Below are 24,907 nucleotides of genomic sequence, written 5' to 3' on the forward strand. Positions count from 1 at the left end.
TAGGGGTTGGTTTTTCTTCAAATATTTTTAATTCAGATGAAAATGGTGATAGGGAATGAAAGCGATCAGTTGTGGTTTGTGAGCACTGAGCTAATTAAAAGTATGTTAAATTAAAAGGCATTATAAATGAAAATACGTTCCTCCATCCATCTCACTGTGGACACATTTAAAACCATATGAACCAGATATGGCTCATCAAACCTTCAGTTGTAGTTGTCATAAATAGAATTGTTTTTCTTGATCTATTGTTTTTTATTAAGTTCTTTAGTACAATTAAAACTGTCAGCAGATAAAAATAATTGCCACATGTTTTTATGGTTGCCTTGATGTGAATCTGTAGTTCAGTTTTATAGGTTTCTATTGAATGTGTACATTCTCTTGCAACCTAATAAAAATGGTAAGTAAAAAATTATTATTTTTTAAAATTTTCATGAAAGTTTCACCAAGCCCACAGATGGGACCTTAAGAGGCAACATTTGTTGTTATAGTTTGATTTGGCTTTCATCCACTTTTTTGCTTTTATAATGAAGTTGTAGCTCATGGGCAGTGCTATTACAAATCTACTATATTACTGAAGTGTAGAAGCTTCAGGTTGTTGATGGTGTGTAATTGTGTTGGTTTATATGCACATATAAGTGGTTTGGACGTATGAATGTATATTTTCCCCCTCTCATTGCAGTTGGACTGATCCAGAGGTTTCTCGTACTTCAGATTTACATACCCCTGGGACAAGACTTCTCCACTGAGTTGCTGTAAGATATACAGAACTTCTTTCAATGTTTTATGTGTATTAGACATTTGGTCAATTGAAACAGTATAGACAGTCATTAATTACAAGTGGCAGTTTTTGCATTAAAGAGCAGTGACTTATCAAGTTGACATGAAGTAATTAAACGAATTTAATCGTATTTCTCAGATATCATTATAGTCTGGCATTTCCCCAGGGGAAGAACGCAAATTTCATCTATTTAAGAAAATACCAAAGGATTATGGACTTGACAATAAACAGCCTATAACATGCAGAAACAAATAATCCAAAAGTTTAAGATTTTCGTTCAAATGAGGGGCAGTTTTGTACTCTCTGCTATTGAAAACCACATTTGGATTAAAATTGATCAAGATACCTCATCTTAAAGTTATTTACTTTAGCTTAGAAATATCAGCTGACACATGAATGGCTTAGAATATATTTGTTTTAAATCTCCTTGCTGTGAACAGATTGCTTAGCAAAAAATGAGAATGTACAACTTTAACTCAATTGGGCTGTCTGTTGTCTGAGATGATTGTGAGAATGAAAATAACATTTGATTTATACACTCATATAAAATGGAATCTTGCTTAAGATTTCATTAATATATTTGCACTTTTAGTAACATTAGATTTAAGGTATGCTATTTTCTCATTTTTCTTTGTAATTAATAGCCGTTCGGGGCCTAAGATTAGTCTTTTATTTTCCCTGCTGGGATAAATGGCTTTTCCTATTAATGAAGTTAATTTTGTACTAGCCGCATTGGTGCAAACTTGAGAGGAAGAAAGAGCTTTCTTAGTAAAATGAGAAAAACATAAATTTGAGGTTATTCTTTTGTCTTTGTTTATATACATTAAATTATTAGTGATTTGTATGTATGTTGGAAAAAATATAAATTTAGATAATAACATGTGATCTTGTTTTCTTAGTTGATAAAGGACAGATGGAACACTACATACCTTCATTTTATTCACCTTTAAACCATAGTAAACTTCCAGGGTTTTCTGGAAGTTTATCATCTGCCATGGTTATCATGATTCTTTAAAACAGTTCTTACAGTAACAGCACCAACATGCTATTTGAGGCTCTTCTGTATCTTTCCCTGGTTCTGCAGAAAAAGCATTTTCAAGACTGTAGAGGCATTCCAGAGGTGCAGAGAATACCACATAAAGCTCTGTTTCCAATGTAGGGGAAAGTGGTTCCCACCAAATGGAAGGAGGCAAACTGTATTTTATTTTTAAACTTATTAAGTTCCTTATATAGAAATCCAGTGCAGTGCCTTTCCTTCTGATCTCTACCACCTGTGCTTTGAGATTCTTCAGAAGCTGTGGCAGGGGCACTCGTGGTTGTCTTTCTGATCAAAGCTGTGCAGGACGCTTGGCTTAACCTTGGAGCAGACTCTCACTGAGGAGCATTCTTCGCCTATGCAAAATCAAGCTTTATTTTTGCCCCCAAATACTTGAGCTTATCACGCTAGCCTAGGCAAGATACTGTTTTAACTAAGTTAGTAATAACTAAATCTTTAATTATTGAGAAATTGACAGGTATGTTAGTATGTTAGGTTTAACTTTGTCTCAGCAAGAGAGTAGCTGCTCTAAGTAAGCCTGACTACACCTTCATTACCCTGTTATTAATGAACATCTTGGCCAACTTAAGGATGGAAAAACATTTTCAGGGGCGATGGGATTACTTATTAGATTTTGAATTCACTTGACTGTAATCATAGATTCTCTTGTGCTCTATGGACAAGCATTTGGATTTTTCCAGTGGCTTTAGATTTATAGTTTTAGGAAAATAAATGTCTTATGGACAGAAGATCAAAATTATTAAATAACTGGCATTCTCTGTTCTGACCTTGTGAATTTAGCAGATTATAAGGAAATATATTGACTCTGCATTTGAATTTGCTGCTAATAGATAATCAAGATATTTTGCCATTTTAAAAAGTAATGGCAGAGGCCATATTTTTACAAGAAGGAACATAGAAAAATGAGTATAGACTGTCTTTCTAACTATAGCTTTTTTTTTTTTTTCTTAAATGAAAGGACTTTCTTTCAACACCTTTAGTGTTTTACTGTATTTCTAGCAGCATAGCTCCAGGCTATTTGAAATAATACATTTCCCTAATAAGCTTGGAAAGTCTTATAGCAGAAAGATATCTGGCTTCTAAAATATTCCATTGTCAGAATGGGAGAGGCATTTTGTTTCACAAAGATACGATAATGCATCAAGAGGTTTTCATATGTGGAGGCTTGCCAGCTGCATTATGAATGTAATCATCGTTTCTTCAGTATCTTCCCGTGTCTCTCACGTCCACTAGATGTTGATCCTGCTCAGGGGAGGTCATGTATCTGTGGGTTCGTGGATGCCTTGGTGCCAGCAGCAGCCCTGCCTGAGGAATCCTCCAGTCAGTGCACAAATTACTGGATCCCTGTTCCTGTCAGGCGGTGGTTTAGGGGTGGGAGGTCAATATACATTAAACATGTACACTTTTTCCTACTCCCGCTTCTTCCCTCCTGGTCCCAGACTGCCATCGCATCGCCCCTTGTCTGCTGTTGAGCATCCCAGTGGATTTCCCAGATTCTCCTGTCTTTTTTCAATGCTGTCCCCACACTATAGCTGGCGTGATCTTTCTAAAAACCAACTGGAATTCCCATTGTATTGAGGATAAACTCTCTCCAGTCCTTGATGGTCCTGTGTATTCCAGTCTGTCCCCTCTCCCTTCTCATCTCATACCTTTCTGCCCTGAGCTCACCATTTGTCAGCCACACTGGTGCCTTTTTGGCCTTACTGGCCTTACTGGCTTTCCCTTTCTCACACACCAGATAAAAAAGTCTTTTCTTAGGGTCCTATGCTCAAGTGGTTTATATCCCCATTTCTTTGCCTTGCTAATTCCTACTCAGTCTTCTCATCTCCGTTTATGTGTCCTTTCTTTAAAAAGGCCTTTTTGGATTTTGCCCTACGAAATGAATTTCATCTTTTATGCTCTTTTCTAGCACCCTGTTCTTTTTCCTTCTTTACGGCTATACCAGTTTATAATTCTGTGCACTTGGTTATCTGTCGTTGGGGGTAGATTTTGAGTTCCACGAGGAAAGGGACCCATGGGTTCTGGTCACATGATATGCCAGGACCAGGAACCTAACAGATGCCTGGCACAAAAGCTCTGATGTGGGTGAGGAGGCAGTGGGGACAAATGGACTGAAATGAATGAACAGGACCCAATCTGTGTCCTCACAAGAGTTTATTCAGAGAGTGAAAGATCAGTTAAAAGGCAATTTAAATACATCTTTTTTTTTTTTAAAGATTTTATTTACTTATTTGACAGAGATCACAAGTAGGCACAGAGAGAGAGAGAGAGGAGGAGGAAGCAGGCTCCCCACTGAGTGGAGAGCTCGAGACGGGGCCGGATCCCAGGACCCTGGGATCATGACCTGAGCCGAAGGCAGAGGCTTTAACCCACTGAGCCACCCAGGCGCCCCTAAATACATCTCAATAAATGTTGTGATGACATAAGAGCAGGACCTGTAGGTGACATGGGAAGTATTAGGTGGAAGTAAGAGCATAATCTTGGGCCTAGACAGATCCAGTGTCAAGTCCTGGTTTACCTCTCTGTGACTTTGGGCCAGTTATTTAACTCTCCTCACCCATGGGATAAGAGTAATAATATCTACTTCACAGGTGTGTCATAAGAAGTAAATGAGAAAATTAACATAAAGTAACAATGGTTCAATTTACTAATCACTTACTATATACTGGACATTGTCCCAAACGCTTTGTTTTAGTTGAATTAATCCTCAGAATGAATGTATATAGTAGTTATAATCACTGCCTCTGTTTTACCATTAAGGTCACTGAAGTCTGGAAAGATTAAGGAATTTGCCACAGGTTATACACCGACTAACTCTTAGAGCTAGAATTCAGGGACGCCTGGGTGGCTCAGTCAGTTAAGCCCCTGCCTTCCGCTAAGGTCCTGATCCCTGGGTCCTAGGGTCTAGTCCCACATCAGCCTCCAGGGAGCCTTCTTCTCCATTTGCCTGTCACTTCCCCTGCTTGTGCTTTCTCTCTCTCTCTCTCTCTCTCTGACAAATCATAAAAAATAAAATCTTAAAAAAAAAAGAGAGCTAGAATTCAGACTTACATTGTAAATGCGGGACCTGTGCTCTGCACTCTGCACCACCGTGCTGTGCTGTTGTACTTGAAAATACCATTATTTTGCTATAGTATACATTATTTTTCTATACAAACTGTACATATATACATATATAGTAGGGATATTTTATTTGAATCCTGTATAAGACAAAAGTGCTAAGCCTTCTATGTCTTCCTATAATAAACACAGTGCTATCATTAGAGCTCTGGGAGGGGAAAGGTCTTTCATTCTAGATGTTCCTCTTTCTTCAGAGCTTCATAACCTGACCAGCAATTACCCAAACACATTACATTTTGGGTGTAGAGAAAAGGGAGTGTTTACCGTGCTAATGCATAATGTATTAGCAATAAAGTAACACAGTTCTCTCTTATTTCTCTTCTGGTGTCAGCCCACAAAATAAAATCCCCTCCCTTACTTTTTAAAAAATAAACTCTTTTTGACTTAATTCTTAGCATTAGCACTTTTCATTTCCAAAGTATGTTAGTGTACCTATATCTCACTATTTAACCTGAAGTTAAATGATTTAGTAAACAACAGATTTTTGAGAATTCTTTCCTTTTGTGATCTCTTCCGTGCATGGCAGTGGGAAGCCAGCGCCTCCCCTGTGTGGGTTGTTAGGTGTTTAGGAGCCTGCGGGCAGACATCTGGTGCACGGGAGGAACACCACGAACCTGAGCTCTTGGAAAAGAACCAACTGCATCTTGAAATAGAAATCCATTTTGCTATATTTGATGCTGCCAGTCACATTAAATGATTTTGGAATATTATATTTTTTGACAGGAATTGCATTCATTTTACTGAATATGGTTGAGCTGCATTAATTCCTTTCTCTATCCTGATTTTGTCATTATTTCAATGAATTCTGAGAGGCATTTTGTACTGTTAATGCCTCTAGTGAGTTGACATTATTTTTCTCATTTTCACTCATCTCAACCAGTGCCTTTTCAGGAGATGGGATGAAAGCACTATGAAGCTGGTGGTGAGCATCATGTGCTATTTGGAGAGGTTGGGGATGCTTAGCCTGCAGGTCCTGGGAAATATTATTGCCAGAAGGTTTTGCATTTTGAGCCTTTAGGTATTTGGAGTACTGCTTTCATTTGGAATCTCATGAGGTAAATTCTTAAAAACAACAACAACAAAATACCTGCTGATCCTTTGTGATGTCTTCATTGCAATATTCTGAATTTGAATTTATATCTGAGTAGAATTTAATGATTTTAACCTAGAATTCCATCTGAGATTTATGATGCTCATTCCAGAAATTTTCTCTCATCCTTTTGCTATATCCCCTAGTTATATGCCTTTGGGCCAGGCACTTAACTTCTGTCTCAATTTCCTCTTCAGTAAATGGTAATGTGAGCTTTTTTCTTTTGTTTTAATTGTCAGAGTTAATCGGTGATGTTGGGCTTTTTCCCAAGAAATACTAGGAAGGTTAGGTCCATGTGGATCTTAAAGTTTCCTCTTTCATTTCTGTAAAATGGAAAATTGAAACACACCCATCCCACAAAACAAAGCTTTAGCCTCAAGGTAATTTAATAAAAGTTTTCCCTGTATCAGCCTTTTCTGTATTGCTGCTAGTGAGCTAGACAAAGAAGTCAAAAGAGAAGTTTAATAGAAGTTTCAGGCCCTTCTACCCTATTGAGTTTTGCTCCTGTCTCTTCTTGAGTAACATTGGGGACCGTAGACTTCTCTGAAATTTTATACCAAGTAAAGGAAATATGGTCTCCCAGCCACAGACCTGTTCTTTTCACATGGCATCCGTCTTCCTCAGTCACCAGAGTTGAAAGAATACCTAAATGTGATACCTTTACATTAGAATGACATTGGCAAAAGCTTTTGAGATTGTATCCATTTAACCAAGCACAAATAACTCTTCCTGTGGAAAATTTATGTCATTATTATTTTTTTTTTCTTGGTCATTTTGATCCCTTTCTTTGGAGAAAAGAGTGGTTTCTATGTATCTCTTAAGTAATGTATAGAAACAATGTTATCCAAGAGCCAAGTATTCTATTATCCAATAAAATATTTTATGTCACATCTCTAAACTGTGTGTTTAGAACCTGGCAAAAATGGCCAGGTGTTGCTCTTTTTCAAACTAGTAGGAGTATCGAGTACTAAAGTGGTCATGACATTGCAAGTTTCATTAACATTTTGAATGTAGCTCATGGCTAATTCCAACTTCTATTTTTTCTTTTTAAAATCATCAGTATTTAAATCTCATTATTTTAATTATATCCAATTAAATGTACTTGCATAATCAGTATATTTTGTTACATGCATTAGTAAGGAGAGCACTTTAAGATGCTTTGCATAGTGTCTTTCATAATATATTAAATTTGCATGCCTTAAAATAGATTTTATGTAGGAGATTTAGATAACACATGTGGTAGGTATATAAATCAGATGCCATATTCCTTATCTATTAAATAAGTGTTTTTTGAGAAATCTTTTGTTTCTGGTTATTAGTTTGGTTCATTTTACTTTTCTAAATTATCTTGACAGTACTCTTTAGATAACCTAGATACATTCTGAAAGCTAAAACACAATACTAGCAAAAGAAAAATTGTACATATGCAAATATTAGGAAGTGTTCTTACACTAATTTATTATGCAAAATCATAATTAAAGGTCATACATTTGTTAGAGTGCTGTGCAGTTAAATTATTGCCCTAAACACCATCAGAGCATAAGTCAAAGTCCTGTGATGGGTCAGCTTGCAGAGTCCTGGGAGTCACTGGTTTTGCCCTGGGCAAGATGCTGAGCTGTGTCACAGCCTCATTTGTACAATGAGGGAGATATTCATACCTATTTGTTGAGTAATTACAAGGATTAAGTTCATAATGCCAAATGGTAACTGAATAGTTAAGTCATAATTTTTATATCTCTAAATAACTGCTGAAATATTTAATTTTTAGATTATTCTTCTAAAACATTTTTAAGATTTTTTTAAATTTATTTGAGAGAGAGAGAGGGAGAAAAATGAGCCGGTGAAGGGACAGAGGGAGAAGTGGGCTCCACGTGTGGCTTGGTCCCAAGACCCTGGGATCATAATCTGAGCTGAAGGCAGACGCTTAACTGACAGAGCCACCCAGGTGCTCCGGTTCTTCTAAAACATTTTGAAACAAGTTGGGCGTGTCTCTTCTCCTTGTGAAGTTTTCATGGTACTAGTCCCTGAAGAGAGATGGGAAAGCTTTTTTTGACTACTAACTCATGCAGGTATTTCATTTGGAAGAAAGTGATCAACATGAAGATGAAAAGAAGAGTCTCCCATCTGTTGGTTATGGATGCTAGCAGTTTATTTAAAAGACAACTGTAGGAACTCCCAGCTTAGAGCATTGGTTTGAAGGGACTTACAGGTGACCAGGCCAAGTGCAGAACCAACCACAGATAGACAGGAAGGTTCATCTGTGAATAAACAGGCCCTGAGAAACAAAGATAAAGCACATAGATTTCGACTGTTTAAGGTATAAGATGTAGGCCTTTGCTGTTTACTACAGCCCGTGTTCTCCTTCACTAACAGGGATGATTAAAGATGACTCATAGCAAATCCCATATCTTCCAAATGTTCTTCTGTCTTTAATATGGCAGAGTTGGAAAGATAGGTTTCTTCAGTGCCATTGATATATAGCTCACTTTTTATTGTCAGGAGAAATGTTTCATCTCGTTTGGTTCTCTTTCCTTTTCACTGTATTTTTTTTTTTTAAGATGTATTTGAGAGAGAGAGAGAGAGAACACAAGCAGGGGGAAGGGTAGAGGGAGGGGGAAAGGAAGAGAATCTCAAGCAGACTTTGCGCTGAGCACAGAGCCCAACAACGTGGCTCTTGTCTCACAACCCAGAGGTCACGACCTGCACCAATCAAGAGCTTAACCAATTGAGCCACCCAGGCAGTCCCCCCTTACTGTATTTTGTTTTTATTCTGGCACTTAAATATTTCAGTTATTCAAAATAAAATAATTTTAAACATCCACAAAATACAATACAATGTATATGTTATGGGATTTCTAGAGTCCCCATTATAAAATGTATAATAATTTAGGAATTTTCACTAATGGAGCATTCTAGAATGGAAGAAAACGTCCTTGTTAGCAATTAAAATATGTCATGAAACTTTATGAACTCATTTGGCTTTCATTAAGTCATCCGGTAATAATTGCAAGCCTCCGGGTGGGGAGGGCTGGTATCTCCAGCATTCCTGATTTTTGCAATTTTTTTCTTCTTAAATTGTAGTTTCCTACTTGGTTGTGCAGGTATTTTAGAGTCTTTATTTGGACTCACAAAAATATTTGGATTGAAATATCTGTATTAAATCACAAACATATCTTACAACAGCGCTTACACATAAGTCTGCTAGGGCATTTGTCACATAATGGTCCTATTACTTATGTATTGCTTTAACCAACTCTGTACCCTAACTAGACCATGAGACCTTCAGGGGCTAATGCATTTGGATCCCAATGGAGCTATCATCAAACTTTGAATTTCGAAGTCCCATGTGAAAAGACATTGCCCAGCTATTGCCAGTAGGCAGCCACAGACTTTATTGGACTTTGAGTTGTTTACAGAGATCTAACTTAGTACCTGGCACATAGTGTACACACAGTAAATGTTCATTTCCTTCCCTTGGCAATTTCTGATTCCTTGCATTGTTAAACTCCTTTAAGTTGATCTCAGTTTGTGGTGTGGTGTACTTTTTTAGGGGGGAAGAAAAGAAGGAAGAGATGGGTGCTTTAAAATTGGTAAGATGGTGATACTTCCATTTAGAATTTCCATTCATAGCTTTGAAGTTTTGGAGGTAGCTGGAAAGAATGTTTAAAATTGTCTAATGCACTGATTTTTATACTGTCAGTCACTTCTGTTACTTCAAACAGAACGGTCTGTTCTCCCTTTTTTTCAGTTTTATATATATTTTGGGATGATGATGTTTATGTGTTTTATAGAAGAGAGGATACTGTTTCTCCCTCAAAAGGTTGAAATGCACTGAGATGGTTCGACCTTCTCCTTAAAAACTGAGCAGTAATACAGAGCCAAATAAACCTGATGTTGCAGATTTCAACTACATTTAAGTCTTCTCTTGCCGGGAACTCTTTTTTTTTTTAAATTATTTATTTGTCAGAGAGAGAGAGAGAGAGAGTGAGCACAGGCAGATAGAGTGGCAGGCAGAGACAGAGGGAGAAGCAGGCTTCCTGCTGAGCAAGGAGCCCGATGTGGGACTCGATCCCAGGACTCTGGGATCATGACCTGAGCCGAAGGCAGCCGCTTAACCAACTGAGCCACCCAGGCATCCCACTTGCCGGGAACTCTTAACATTTGCTGTTACTTTTTAAATGATCAGTATTTGAACTTTTAAGTTTTCACTTTTGATCTTAGACATCCGAGATCCATGAAGCCATCAGATTTGCCATAGCCCAAGCCCACAGAGTTGGTGGTTACTGGGCACCCTTGGCCTTTTTGGATCTGACCTTAGACACCTCTTCCTCCATGACTCATTCCACTCCTTCCCCTTGCCTCAGACACTCTGGTTGCTGGACAGCCCATATGCTCTTATGCCTCTGACTTAAGGTGTCATCCAACCTGATCCTGTCTCTTCACCTTTTGAAACCCTGATCACTCTTTAAGGTCAAACCCAAATATGTATCCACATCCTCCCCCTGTTCTCCGGTTGCAGTGGTCTCTCCATTTGGAGTATTCCCCCCCCTTGTATATATGATTCCTTTGGGGGTCAGGACAACTTACTCATCACTGTGATCACCACAGCACTTACAAGAATTTTGTGTGCATGGTGGGTCCTCAGTAATGCTTGTTGTATCATATTATACTGAAATTTGTTGATACACTATCAGGGTGGTTCTTGGATTAGGAAAAGGTAGGGGAGAAATGAGAATTAGAGCAAGTGAGCAGTATCCAGCTTTCCTCTTGTCAATAATTAGTTCCTGAGCAAGTATTGACCAAGCCATAATTTAACCTTTTATTTGCTCTGCCATGTATTAACTGCATTTCTCTTAGCTATATCTCTACTGGCAGGATAGTAACTATTTCAAAGAACGAGGAAAGGCAGAATAACTTCATAAGGAGAAATAAATTCTCTTGAGTTTTCTCAAAATGGTTCTATGGGTAGGAGTATATGCAAATAAATGATCTCAAGGCTGGATTAAAACTAAGGAGCATCACACTTGGCTCTTCGATGATAGCTCTGATTATAAGCCCCTAACAGAACTCCCAGAGAACTTTAATTAAAACCAAGTAGGAACACATTAGTTATCTTACGTTTTATATCTCTTTCATACTTAAAAAGTTATTATAATAAACTGAAACAATGACAGTGACAGGAAATCCTCAGTATAGTTGGAGGTTGGTTACGTGTGTTAGCAGTAAATAGGAACAGCTGTTCTGTTTCCTATACGTAGATATTACCATCCTCTTTTTTCTAAGGCTAACTGCCACTGATTTATAACTTGGGAAATAAGTTATTTAAAACCATATGTGATTATTGCTATACCATAAACAGTGATTTTTAATAAAATGTACAAATTCACTATATTTTTAAAAATTATGTGTTAGCATAAACTTTTAAAACATTTTAGAAGTTTAGTTCTCTTACTATAGGGAGTCTACAAATCTTATCCAACCCTTATTTTTTATAGGAAAAAAACCTTGAGACTCAGAAAGGGAATGTGACATTGTTCAAGACACAATTTCTTAGAGGCAAAACCAACACTAAATCCAGACCTCCTGACTCCCTAGCATCTTTGCTTGACATCTTTGCTGCCTTTTAGTGCTTGCATTGGAAAAAGGTAAAGACGTAGTATGATTTTATAATCATGGTTTCTGACACTCTGAAAGAGAGGTTATTTCTGCAAGTACTTTGGACTCTATGTTGTAGAAAATTAATTCTGTTATTATAATCCAGGTGTCTGTTCCTCCCCAACCGCTGTCCTGTAAAAACCACCAAGAATCAGTTTAATTCTGTGTTTGGGTCAGGATTAGCAAGGTTAAAAAAAACAAAACAAAACCTACTTTTAAGTATCATTGGGATGTTAGGGACATTATTAAATTATGTCAAGTAAAAGGAGAAGTAGAAGAACGTGGAGGGATCCTATGGAACCCAACTGCACAAATTGATATAGGTCTCTTCAGAGGCGAAAGTTGTCAGTAATTTCTCTCCCTCTGGCAGCTACTCTCTCATCTTTTACCCTGTAAGTCTGCTCAGTTCTGTTTCATGCTGCAGACCAACTTTCTCTGATTGCTTGCCATTCGTGCGTGGGCAAATATGGCTCCCAGTACCTCCCTCAGTGTTCCGACAACTCCCATATACCCATCACTGTCTGACCACGTTCACTCAGTGTACCTTCCAGCGCAAAGATATGAAAGAATAATCGGGATTACAGCCAGGCCAGTGATTGGCTTTCAGCCAGCCACTTCATCTTTGGTTTCAGCTTCAGAGACTCTAAGCTAGAGTAGATTACCTTAGAGGTAGAGGGTGTGAGCAGGTCAGCCAGATGCACTCTCCTTGGAGTCTGGGCATTTACCAGTCATCTTAGACCCTCTTCCTTTCTCAGTCACCTGCCAGTGACCTCTACAGATATTCCTGAGCCACTCCAATGGGTGGTATTTAGGGGTACGCGGTAGCCAGAATTTTTTATTACAGTGAGAGCTACTCTGATGCCACTCCTGTCCTATGTCATGTCGTCCAGTTAACTACCTTAGTTAGTCAGGGTAAGCTCTGCTTTGTGTAGTCACTTAAGGACAAAGCAATAGTTTTTTAGTACTGCTTTCACTAAATAATAGCACTGATTAGGAGGGTTAGGTTTCTTGAGCATCTACGTATATTAGGCTTGTTTCATATTATAGTTGCCAGATTTGCTAAGGTGGCTTACAACAGTTTTCTGTATTTCTGTCACGCGTTACCGGAAAGCCACAGATGGCGGTCAACTATGTATCTGTTCTCTGTCTTCTCATTCTAGAACCTGCACTCGAGAGACAGCCCCTATCTGGGCCATGCTCCTCATGAGGCAAGTGCAGAAGAGCAAGAGTCTGAGCAGAACCACAGAACTAAATTTAAAGCTTCTTCTCAGATATGTGTGGCACTTGTTACTTCTGCTTACATCCCATTGGCCAACTCAGGTCATGCAGCCAAGCATGAAGTCAGTGGAGTGGAGACATAGAAAATCTTACATAAAGAGTGATAGTAAGGGCGCCTGGGTGGCTCAGAGGGTTAAGCCTCTGCCTTTGGCTCAGGTCATGATCTCAGGGTCCTGGGATCGAGTCCCGCATTGGGCTCTCTGCTTGGCAGGGAGCCTGCTTCCTCCTCTCTCTCTGCCTGCCTCTCTGCCTACTTGTGATCTCTCTCTGTCAAATAAATAAATAAAATCTTAAATAAATAAATAAATAAATAAATAAATAAATAAGAGTGATAGTGAATAATTGTGAACAGGGATAATATGCACAAACACATACATGTGTTGTCTCATTCAGTTATCACAACAATCTTAAATGTGGATATGCTCCCATTGTACAGTGTATGAATTTTACTATTATATATTTAGCTCCTACCATATTCTAGGCACTGCTTTTCAGTTACTAGGGGTCAGCTGAGGGTCCTCACTATCCCATCTCTTGTATTTTAACAATATGGCTTTATTTTATTTAGAATGATGTGACTGTTAGGTCTACTCATACTTGTTGTGAAACAATGGCTCTTAAACTTTTTGGTCTCAGGACCTCTTTACACACTTAAAAATTATTGAAGACCTCAAAGAGTTTTTGTTTATGTGAGTTATATTTGTCAGTATTTATCATATTAGAAATTAAAAATAAATTTAAAAGATATTATTATTTAGAAATAGTAACCCCATTACCTGCTAGCTTAAGTAACTGAATAAGTAACATAAAATATCTGTATTTTCCAAGCAAAAATAAAATTAGCAAAGAGTTACATTGTTTTACATTTCAGTAAATCTCCTTAATGTTTGCCTAACTAGAAGACAGGTGTATTCTCATATTATCTTCTGTATTCACCCTCTTTGGCTATGATACATCATGTCAACTCTGGCAAACTCCACCGTGTACTTAGAATGAGTGAAAAGGACAAAGAACATTGTAGTATTGTTCTGAAAATAGTTTTGATATCACAGAGCCCCTGAAAATGTCTTGGAGACTCCCAAGGATCCCCAAACTGCCGTTTGAGAACCAAGAGTCCCTTAACCACACTTGGAGTACTGCTATTCTAAAGCATGTTCTAAAAGCAAACACATGAATCCTCAGTGCACTTTCCTTAAGTGTCCCGTTTGTATTAATCTGTTTTATAAATCAGGTAGGTGTTATAACAGATAATCTAATCTCAGTAGCTTAACACTGTTAACGGTTGTTTTCTGTTCTTGCCACAATTCAGGCCAGTGGTAGGGGCTCTGACCACCCACAGTCATTTACTCCTTCCATCTTCCATCGAGGCCTTATAGTCCTCTACTGGATCTTCTGTATCTGGACAGTAGGCACAGAAGAGAGAGACTAGAGAGTCATGTGGGAGGATATTTGAGGTCACATTCCTCTGCCAGAACTCAGATACCCCCGCAACAGCATCCAAGTCTGGGAAATAGAGTCTGGCTGGGTGCACAGAAGAAAAAGAAACAACAGGCTTTGGCCTAGACATACCATCATTTACCAGCTGAGTTTCTAATAAATAAGTTAAAAGAAAACTATGATTTATTGTCAGCTCTTTTACCTTTATGAAACTTAAGTGGTAGTTAATACCTCATGCTTTGAGACCAATCGTAGGGACATGCAGTCTAAAATAATTTTTAAGTATTTTAAACTTTTTATTTTGAACAGTTTTGAACTTAAAGCTTAAGTTGCAAAAACAGTACCAAGAACTACCATGTATCTTTTACCCAGATTCACCAGTTACTAATATTTTGCCACATTTGCTTTTACTTTCTGCATGTATGTGTATGCATGTGCATGTGTGTACATACACATTTTTCCCCGAACTATTTTGGAGTGAATCGAAGAGCTCACACTCCTTCACTGAACACTTTAATATGTGCCTCCTTAAAGAACAAAGACATTCACTGACATAACTATGGTACAGTTTTCAAAATCAGATTTTTCAGTGTTAATGCAGTATTATTGTCCATGGCATAGACCTACTGTCCTTTATAGCAGTTGTGGTTTTAGTCTAGGATTACACATTGCATTTGGTTTGCATTTGTCTTGAGTCTCCATTAATGTGGAATGTTTCCTCAGCCTTTTTGTGTCTTTCACATCAGTGACATTTCTATAAAGTACAGCCTAGTTATTTTGTAGAATGCCCTTTCATTGAGTTTGTCTGATGTTTTCCTTATTAGACTCAGGTTATACATTTTTGGCTTTAGAAATACTCTGAAAGAGATATTGTATCCTCAGTGAATTTTATCAAGAGGCATATAATGTCAGTTTGTTCCTTTATAGGTGGTGTTCACTTTGATCACTTGGTTAAAGTGATGTCTACCAGGTTTCCTCATGGTTAAGTTACTATTTTTCTCTTTAAATTAATAAGTCATTTGGGGGATATACCTTGATAGTTTGTAAATACCTTGGTCCTTATCAAGCTTTCTTTTACTAGTTTAGCATGATGATTCTTGCCTGAAACCAATTATTACTATAGTGGTTGCAAAATAAAGTGCATTTTTAAAATAAATTTATTTTATTTTATTTTCAAAGATTTTACTTATTAGAGAGAGAGCACAAGTTGGGGAGCAGCAGGCGTAGGGAGAAGGAGACTCCCCGCTAGCAAGGAGCCTGATGTGGGGCTCGATCCCCGGTCCCCAGAATCATGACTGAGCCAAAGGCAGACGTTTGACCGACTGAGCCACACAGGTGCCCCAATAAAGTGCATTATAAAAGTAATTTTCTAATTACACATATGAGAAACAAGTGGGATAGACATTTGTTGGCTCTCCGCCTGGCATACGTTGCCACATTTTTCTCTTCCTAAAATTTTCTGAATTTTGTTTGGTTATATCCCCCTGTCTAATGGCAGCCTGTCTGCTTCTAGTAAAACTGATGACAACATAGCCGCTGGTGTGGGTTTTGATTGATAGGTCAGTTAGCACGTTCTATCCACGAAGCCACATTTATTCTTTTAGGAGTGGGACTCTGTCCTCCTCTAGCCCAATCAGAGTGAACTTTAGGGCTCTTGTTTCAGTTGCTGGATTAGCAGTACCATTTGCATCTGGCATCTGTCCTGTGACCATGAGGCTAAAGCTGACCCAGGTGGCAGAAGGGGAGAAACAGAAATAAATTGGGTCATTGATGACAATTTTGAGCAGTTTAATCAGTCAACCTGAAGCTTGCCCTACATAAGCTAATAAATTTTATTAAGTGAGCTAGCTTGAATTAGGTGTTCTGTTAACTTTTGACAGAGTCCTAATTGATATTCTTAGTAACAAATAAATAGTTGTAGCTGTTTTACTTGATTAAGAAAAACTGGCAAGAAGGATGCATGCATAAAACTTTTCCAACACCCAACAAAAAGAAATGGGCAGAAAGGTATGTTTGTTTCCTCCACAGCTTGGTGAAAGACCCTGGATTAGGCTACTAAGAAGGGTTAAAATAGCAGAATCAGCAACATCTGTCCCGTGTGTCAAAGAGCCTGTGAGTTCGTTTACAGTAGTGAAATTGTTACAGTGGTGAGGAGGGGCTAGATTCATTTGACTCCTCTCAGTTAACCAAGCCAGCTGGAGTGAATTAAAACACAGTAGGGGCATCAAACACAGGTATGTTGGAGCGTCACATGAAGCCCAAGGACAGCAGTGCAGCTGGGCGTGGAAGCCAGCATTAGAAAGCCTTAAGTACTCTCCATCTCTGCTATTCTGTTTCTGCTTCATTTCCAGTCCTACCAGGCAATTTCAAAATACCTAGAGAGAGAATATGATTGTGTTAGTTTGGGTCAGGCATTCGCTCCTGTTCAGTTCAGTTGTGCTCATTGGTATAAAAATGATTTCAGAAGACCTAGCCCTGAGGGTATGGAGATTTCAAGGAGTGAGTCAGACTCCAGAGTTGGCTACTAGAGAAACATTTATGAATGCCACAGTCAGCCGAGGACATAACTGTAAGCAGGAAAAATTAATTCGTGATGCCTTTCTTCCCGTCTCAGGACTCCTGCCCCTCATTATTAGCCTGTATTTCTCTCATTTGAATTCTTTCTAAGATAAGGTCTTAGGTGTGGGCCCTGGTCATTTCCAGGATATGTTTATTTTATGAAGTCAGTGTTTTATACCAGCAGCCGCAGCAACCTGGGAATTTGAACTGCAGATTCTCGGGCCCCATTCGTGAAGTGCTGAGAGAGAAGCCAGCAGTCTGTTTGAACATCCTTCTCTAGGTGATGCTGATGCACTTGACCTCTGAACACCACTGCCCTGGGGAATTCCTGGAAACCCATGAGGAGGCCAGAACCTGGGCTCTATCTTCATCCTGGCCTCTATTCCCTATCGAAAGATGGCCAGGTTTTCCTCAACCATTGCCTCAAAAAAGAACCCTAAGCTCTGGCCTCTCAAGAGGCAAAGACACCTGAGTGGTGGAAGGGTCGATCTTTGGCTCAAGAGCCTCCATCTCTTCAGTTTGGACCCAAGGGCTCAGGGTGCATCTAGCATTTCTGGACATTCTGGACATTCTTCTGCCAGTGCAGAGAAGTCTGAAAGCCCCTGTCCCTTCTCCCCCTCCCTGCTCTTCTACGACTCCCTCCCTTCTCCTCCTCTTGCTTCTTTTCTCTCTTTGCCTCCATCTTGTTTCTTCATTCTCTTCTCTCCTTCTTCATCCTTCCTCCTCTTTCTCTTCTTTTTCTTCTCTTTGCCTTTTCCTGCCCACCTTTTTTTTTATTCTTGCCCTTTGCCCTCTACTTCTGTTTTTCTTTTTCATTATCTCTTGTTTTTTTTTCCCTCCTTCCATTTCCTTCTCTTTTCTTGTAATTTCCTACCTGTTCTTCCTTCTCTCACTTGAACTCATAGGAAGGGTAAACTTGCTCAAGAAGAGAAGCTGAATGCCCGAGGGCCACAGAAAGTGGCAGATGCCATTGCTGTCGTCCTACGGACATCCTTAGACCCCCAGGGCACCTTTAGGATTATCCGGGGTCTGAGCCTGCCCACCCCTGCACCTGTTCAGCAAGACCTCAACCTTATGCTCTTCAACTCTGGGTGCCCTCAGCCTCCTAGCCCAGCCCCAACCTTGATCCTAGGAACAGCTCACAAGGCCACATGGTGGTGCATGTTCACCAGTGAGCTCTGTAACCCACAGGGGTTACAGGAGGTGGTGGTGGGTGGGGCATGGTTAGGAAGGATCCCGGATGTTTCACATATGCTAATTTCTGTGATGTAAACATTCTCCCTATGGCTGCTTTCAAGCTACCAACCTGACATCACCGAATGAGCTGGAAAGGCACACTCACAACGGACTCACACAAACCAGTCAAACCCACAAACACACTAGGCAGGGCCTCACTAGCCGTGGCCTACATGCAGTATGCCATTAATGCAGGTGTTTTGGAGTTAACCATTCATGAATGGATTACGGTAATTTGAAACGTTAGATGTTTGTTCACTCATTATTTAACAGACTCATTTTTTTAGAATGGCCATTAGAATAATTAAAAACTGCAGTATATAATAATTGCCACACCATCACCTTTTAGTTCAATTAAATAAAATTCAGCTGCAAATACTGTCCCCCCAAATTGCAGCCTTTTCAATGATTTGTAAAAACCCTTTTACTTATGTGTCTGAGCTCGATCAAAATATCACTATAAATTGACAGCACTTTTGGGTTATAGATATAATAAAGTCTCAGTTAATATTCAGTTAAAACATAGAATATCATTCTGTCACCCTATCTTTTTTATTTGTATTCTACAGCATCTCTGGTGGATTTTTATTGTTTTTAAGTAGCTTCACATTATGTTTTATGATACATTTCTTCCTGCAACAGTTTTGCATACAGATGGAAATGTTGGGAATCTAGTTTAAGGCTGATCTTATTTTTTTATTCTGTTATGTGATTGATCTGGTCAGTGAACAAGAAATTCTTCGAGGCCATCCATCACTCCAGGCAGCAGCTAAGCTAAACCTTCTAACTCACTGCTTCCAGTCAGTCATGCAAGATTCGGGTTATAAATATTGAATGTGCAAACAACTGTTTAAATTAGCTGTCCTATCTATTTTATGCAATTTCAGTAGAAAAGCAAGCTGATATATTGTTTAGTGGCAAGAAGTAGAAGACAGTGAATTCACTATTATCCTTACATACGTCATGGAATTCATCCTATTGCAGATATTTAAAACAGATCAAATTAATTCTTGTGCCCTTAAGTTAAATTAGAAATAAGGCAACTGAGCATGTAATTTATGTAGCTTTTTTGGTTTTTATATTCAAACAGTAGCAAAAGTGTTAATAATTGTAAATGTGGCCATCTGTCATAAATATAGTAGCCAATTGTTAAAAGCTTAGTTCTGTGAATTTTGTTACCTCTTTGCAATAACAAAAATAGCTTAATATTTGGAAAATATTTGGGCAGGAAGGAAAGTAGCAGCTGGCTTGTCCCACCATTCCTGGTAAGCATCTAGAATATTGAACATGTGCAGGTGTTTGTGCTTCTGCTACTTGGACTTGTAACAAGTGGGCATACTTTCACTAGTATTGATATACACAGTATATAAAATTGCCAACCATTTGTAGTGACTGCTAGGAACCTTTTGTATGTGATGAATTTAGGTAAACTTCCAAAATTGCTATCTGTGTTTGAAGTTCATCGTTCAAATTATATTATTCTGGGAACATTCTTTCAAGCAGCCCACATTCATAGCACACATGAACTACCTACAGAAGAGAAAAGTCTCTGTCTCCCTCACAGACATGCAGGGTGTTCAGCATGTCTCTCTTAGCAGTTGGGTTGCAATCTAACAGAGCTGGGCAAGATTTTATGTTACTCTCTGTGGTAAACACTGCTCATTACCCTCCCAAATCCATGGTTCTCTCCTTCCTTTAGCAGAATTTTGGTCAGGGTGGCAGTAAACAGATACACCTTCTTACCCCCCCCCACCCCCACCCATAGCTAGAGACAGCCACGTGACCTAGTTCTGGTCAATGAAATGCAAGTAGAATTCACTTGGCAGGACTCCCAGGAAAGCTTTTTAAAATGGACACACTCAGCTAACTTGTTCCTATAGCCCTCTGTCCTTTGGCACTTTGCTCTTGCCTTGTTTTCTGCTCCAATGTGAATACAATGCATGGAAGCGCAGCAGCCTTCTTGAAAGTATGAATGCGAAAGCTGCATGTGAGGACGGCACGGAGGGAAAATGGGGAAAAACGCTGGGTGCCTGATGGCATTATTGGGGCACTAACCTGTCCCGAACTGCCAGTCCTTAGACTTGAGTGAGTACATGAGCCTCATTTTGTTTTTGTTTAAACCACGATTTTTCAGCAATACTTACAGCCTAACACATCCCTGACTGATACCCTTCTCTTCCGGAGTTATCTAAGTCTTCATGAACTCATGCATTGCGTTTTTTCAAACATAGTCTACTTTGGAATTACAAAAGTCGACTTTGATGTATGTCCGTGTGTGCAAATAAGTTGAACCAGTATTGCCATATGAAAAACTTCATGACTGATAAACGTAAAAATGGTATTGTGTGATAATTTTAGTAATAAAGATCACAATTTCAGGATAAAGCTCAGGGAATTTTCTTAATGTCATCTCTCAAATCTTATTTCCTTTTGTCTTTGATCAATTCCTGTCATCTTTTCTCACCCAATGCTCATAATCAGGTAGAGGCTAATTTATAAACAATAATAATATAGCGTTACAGGTCCTAGAAATATTTGTCACAAATGTAAATCTGATTTAATTATTTCCCTGCTTAAAAGCTTTCCATAGTCTTTGATGTGGTATTAAAGGCTTTTTCATTCTGGCCCCATATGTCTTGTCCAATCACATCTCCTTCCTGCCTACCTCCCTCTCTCCCAACATATTCCATCAGCCCTGTGCTGTTTAAAACCACTGAACTTCTGGTAGGATTCTGAAACTAGACCATACTTCCCTTCTTTTATATCCTCCCTTATCCTGTTTCTTCATCTGTGAGCACATCCCATTCATCCATCCGAAAGAACTTCAGTTCAGACATCTTTCTCTTTGAAGCTTTCCCTGACTCTTCTAACTTCATCATCCTTGCTTTCTGCTAACATGCTTTTTATGCTTCTATTGTAGCACTTTATTGGGTTGGTTTATATTTATTTATAGGTCTGTCTTTCCCAGGAGACTGTAAGCTCCATGAGAAGATGAGCTAGCTTTACTTTGTTTTGCAGCTTCACTATCTAAGTCAGGATCAGGAATGGAGTAAATACGAAGAATTTTTTTATGTTTTTAGAACAAGAAAATTTAAAAATTTCTGCACCTCTCATTGAGTGCTAGGATTGTTTACCTGTTTATTAATGTATCCCTGTGAAGGAAACGTTGCCAGTAATAGACTATTCATGAATTATATAACAAATAATCGTCCATCTCAGTCATCTGTGCATCTACTTTCATTGAACCATGACTGACTTTCTTGTGTCTTTAATTTTTTTGGTTTCTTACCATATGTGGAGGCTGAGAAAATTAAGGCCATCCCACCTCAAGTTTAGCTGATGTGGGAAACAGAGGCAGAAGAAAATCATTAAAATCCCTCACCTACTGACAAGCCCTTGAAACAGACAGAGTGGTTCTCCCCTGGTGACTTAACTGCCCTCACCTTGAGGTTTTGCTGAGGACAATCCTAGCCTGACCGACCCCCTACCCCGACAGGTCCGACCAGAATCCTGTAAGTCTACTTTAATAGGAAACTTTATCTCTAAACCTTCAAGATAGTGTCGAGAATCATTCCCAAGTATATGGCCCACTGATATACATCTAAAGGGTCTCACAAGAAGATTTTTTTTTTTAAAGATTTTATTTATTTATTTGACAGAGAGAGATCACAAGTTGACGGAGAGGAAGGCAGAGAGAGAGAGAGAGAGAGAGAGAGGGAAGCAGGTTCCCTGCTGAGCAGAGAGCCCGATGCGGGACTCGATCCCAGGACCCTGAGATCATGACCTGAGCTGAAGGCAGCGGCTTAACCCACTGAGCCACCCAGGCGCCCATCACAAGAAGATTTTTATTATTGGTAATAAATAACCTCTCTCCCAACAATAGCTAGCCCCTCAAGGTCCTGGAGACCTTGCTTCCGAAAGTCCTTAAGAGACTTACGCCATCCCTAATCCCCTTTGTCCTCACCTACCGCCTATTCTGCCTTTAAAAACTCTGACTGATCTGGTTCGGGGTCCAAGTCCCTACTCCGCTGTGTCGGGTATACTTGGGCCCAAGCTTAAGCTTGTCAAATAAACCCTCGTGTGATTGTATCTGTGCTTGGCTCTTGGTGGTCTCTCAGACACGAAAACTCAGGCATAACACCATACGTTGTAGGTAAAGAACAGTAAAGCCTTAAGTAAATAACATTCACCTCCAAAAGTACATGCCCCTTCTTGTAGACCAGTGGGGGAAGCTAGGACTGAGTCAGTTCATGGTTGGGCGAGGGAAGGGCTTGGAAGCTTGAAGCTTCTGCATGATTCAGTTTGTTACTAATCCTTTGAGGGCAAGCTCAGATCTTTCCCTTCAACAGGTCTTGAGCTCTGACCACTGGCAAGATTTCGCAGATTCATAGACACAGGACTTTTGAACTGTGAGAGATCTCTCTCTCCTTTGTAGTCTAGATGGCAAGTCTTTGGGCCCCTAGGGAGTTCTCTTTGTTCTCAGTCCTGCCCCTGGCTTTCTATGCCTGATCCAAGCCTACCGAAGAAGGCGGCCTTACACCCTGTGGAGGCCAAGAATTCCTTGCAGAGTTCTCTCTGAGCTGCCCTGGTCACCCACAGCCTCTAGAAGCTGAAATCTCAGAGAGCCTTAGATGAATTTCCCTTCATTCTCTAGTTCCACATTGTACATTCAGTAAACGACCCCCACCTTTGGTGAAGACCCATGGGAAAAGGTTGGCAGGCAGGCAGAGGCTTGCTTTGTGGGGGGGTGGAGGGAGCTATCAACATTCTGATCTATAACTCAGCCTACATGCAGCTGTGACAAGCCAGGCTGAGTCCTCCTTATCTTCAACCATGACTGATTCTTTGTCTTCCTTCTGACATTCTCCAAATAAGAAGTGCCACTGGCCCTTGGTTTCTCCTTTCCTATGAAGGATTCATTCACTTCTGCGATTTGGTTCATATCCATCTCTGTGCATCCCCAGCTCTCTGATGGGTTTCTAAAAACTATGATTTCATAGTTTATCAGGCTTATTTTGGTTGTTGGGGTGAGAGGTAACAGTCTTTAGCCTCTTTCTACATCCTCACTTCTCTCCTCCCCTTCCTTCCATCCATTCATCCATGCTTTGTGTGTGTATATATACACAAATGTATATTAAATACTTTCCATTGATGAGTAACACTATATCTTGTATATCATTTCCCTTCCTCTACATCCCCAAATTATCAAAAGCTGTATATCCTTATTGCATTCTTTACATGTAGAAGGAAATAATGCCAGCTTTCTTAAAGGAAAAAGAAAAGGTTCTTTTCACTGAAAGTCACATTTTTTTTTTTTTACCTATTTCAGTGTGTCTAGGATGTTTTGCAAATAACAGTTTACAAGTTCATATTGTCTTTTAGGCTTTATCAAATAAATGAGAATAATCAATTTGATTAGTTCACAAGTAGTGTAGTCGCTATTGACCACAAGATGATGAGGAATCTGATGATGAAAACATGCAGTTACATTAGTGTATTGAATTTTGAGGATCATAAGAGCTAATGATAGTTCCGTAGTACCTATCACCTGCCTAGGAAATAGAGTGGTGGCATCTTAAACATGATGTTATCAGTATTTCATATCAGTTGAGTGTTATCTAAACTGAGTAAAGTGGTATAAGATGACTGAAAACAAACATGAAGTTTAATTTATATAAAAATTACATAAGAGCAAAATTTGAAAATTATTTGAGAACAAAATTCATACATGATCAGCTTTGAGTATGTTACAGTCTCTCAATGGAGTGGTATTGACCACAGAACACAGTAGGGGATAAGAGGACTTGACCCCAGTTCACGTTTTTTTTTGCATAACAACCCACTCCAAGATTCAGTGGCTTAAAAGTATTATGTCTTATTTCTCATGCATCTAAGGGGTGGGTTGAAGTTGACCGGTGTTGGCTGGGCTTGTCTAGGCAGCTGTGCTTGAGGCCATAGGGGGCAGTTGGCCTATATACACCCTTGTGCTATATAGCACAAGGACCCTGTCATTCTGCTGAGAGGGACAGATCAAGTTAAGAAAGCTGGCCTGGTGCTATACGGCATACATCCTTAAGCAAAAAGAAGAAGAGCACACACGGAGTCTGAAACTGGGAAAGGTATTCCCACACAAGGAGTTAAGTCCAGCACAGACTGTGGGGACTCCGTTTATTTCTTGATAAGGAGGTGTTCCAGGCCCAAGCCTGTTCTTAGCTGACAAGTGGTCGAAGGATGACACATGTGAGTCTGCCCTGTCCATCAGTGTTTTCCAAAAAGAGTGTCAGCTAATCCAGTGGGTCTGTTAAGAGAACTTCCCTTGTATTTAAGCAAAAACCAATTTTGAAAAAAGCCCTTAGTAATATGGGGCAATGCAAGGGAAGTTAGAAAATTTTCATCCTGTTGTATGTTTTAGTTACAGGCTCCTCTGCTTTCTTCCTGCATGTTGGTTTCACACTTCTCCTGGAATGTTCTACAGAGGCGAAATTAGGATTGACCTGTTTTTACCATCATCAGGCATAGACTGTCACTTAGATACATTGACTGCTCCACTTTCATATCATGTCTGGAAAATAGAAACAGATGTTTTCAGACTTGCCCCACTAACATGAAATTTCATCTGTCTGTGTCTAGACGTATTGCCATCGCCAACACTGTGTCTCTGATCCTCTTAAGTTGGATTTTTTATGGGGATACTTAT

At 39.3% G+C, this 24,907-nt stretch overlaps 1 protein-coding gene across 9 annotated transcripts in view; it reads left to right on the top strand.

The window, feature by feature from the left end:
* CFAP20DC (CFAP20 domain containing) overlaps positions 1-24,907 on the top strand; it is a 254,309-nt gene that overhangs the window by 14,091 nt on the left and 215,311 nt on the right. For all 9 annotated transcript variants that reach the window (XR_007120850.1, XR_007120851.1, XR_007120852.1 and 6 more), the window contains exon 4: positions 680-752. Coding sequence is in view for 6 of the 9 variants with exons in the window: in XM_047690656.1 (XP_047546612.1) it covers positions 680-752 (73 nt within the window). In the remaining 3 variants the exon portion in view is untranslated. The remainder of the gene's footprint in view (positions 1-679; positions 753-24,907) is intronic.

This window comes from Lutra lutra, chromosome 1, assembly GCF_902655055.1.
Source record: "Lutra lutra chromosome 1, mLutLut1.2, whole genome shotgun sequence".
Lineage (NCBI taxonomy): Eukaryota > Metazoa > Chordata > Mammalia > Carnivora > Mustelidae > Lutra > Lutra lutra.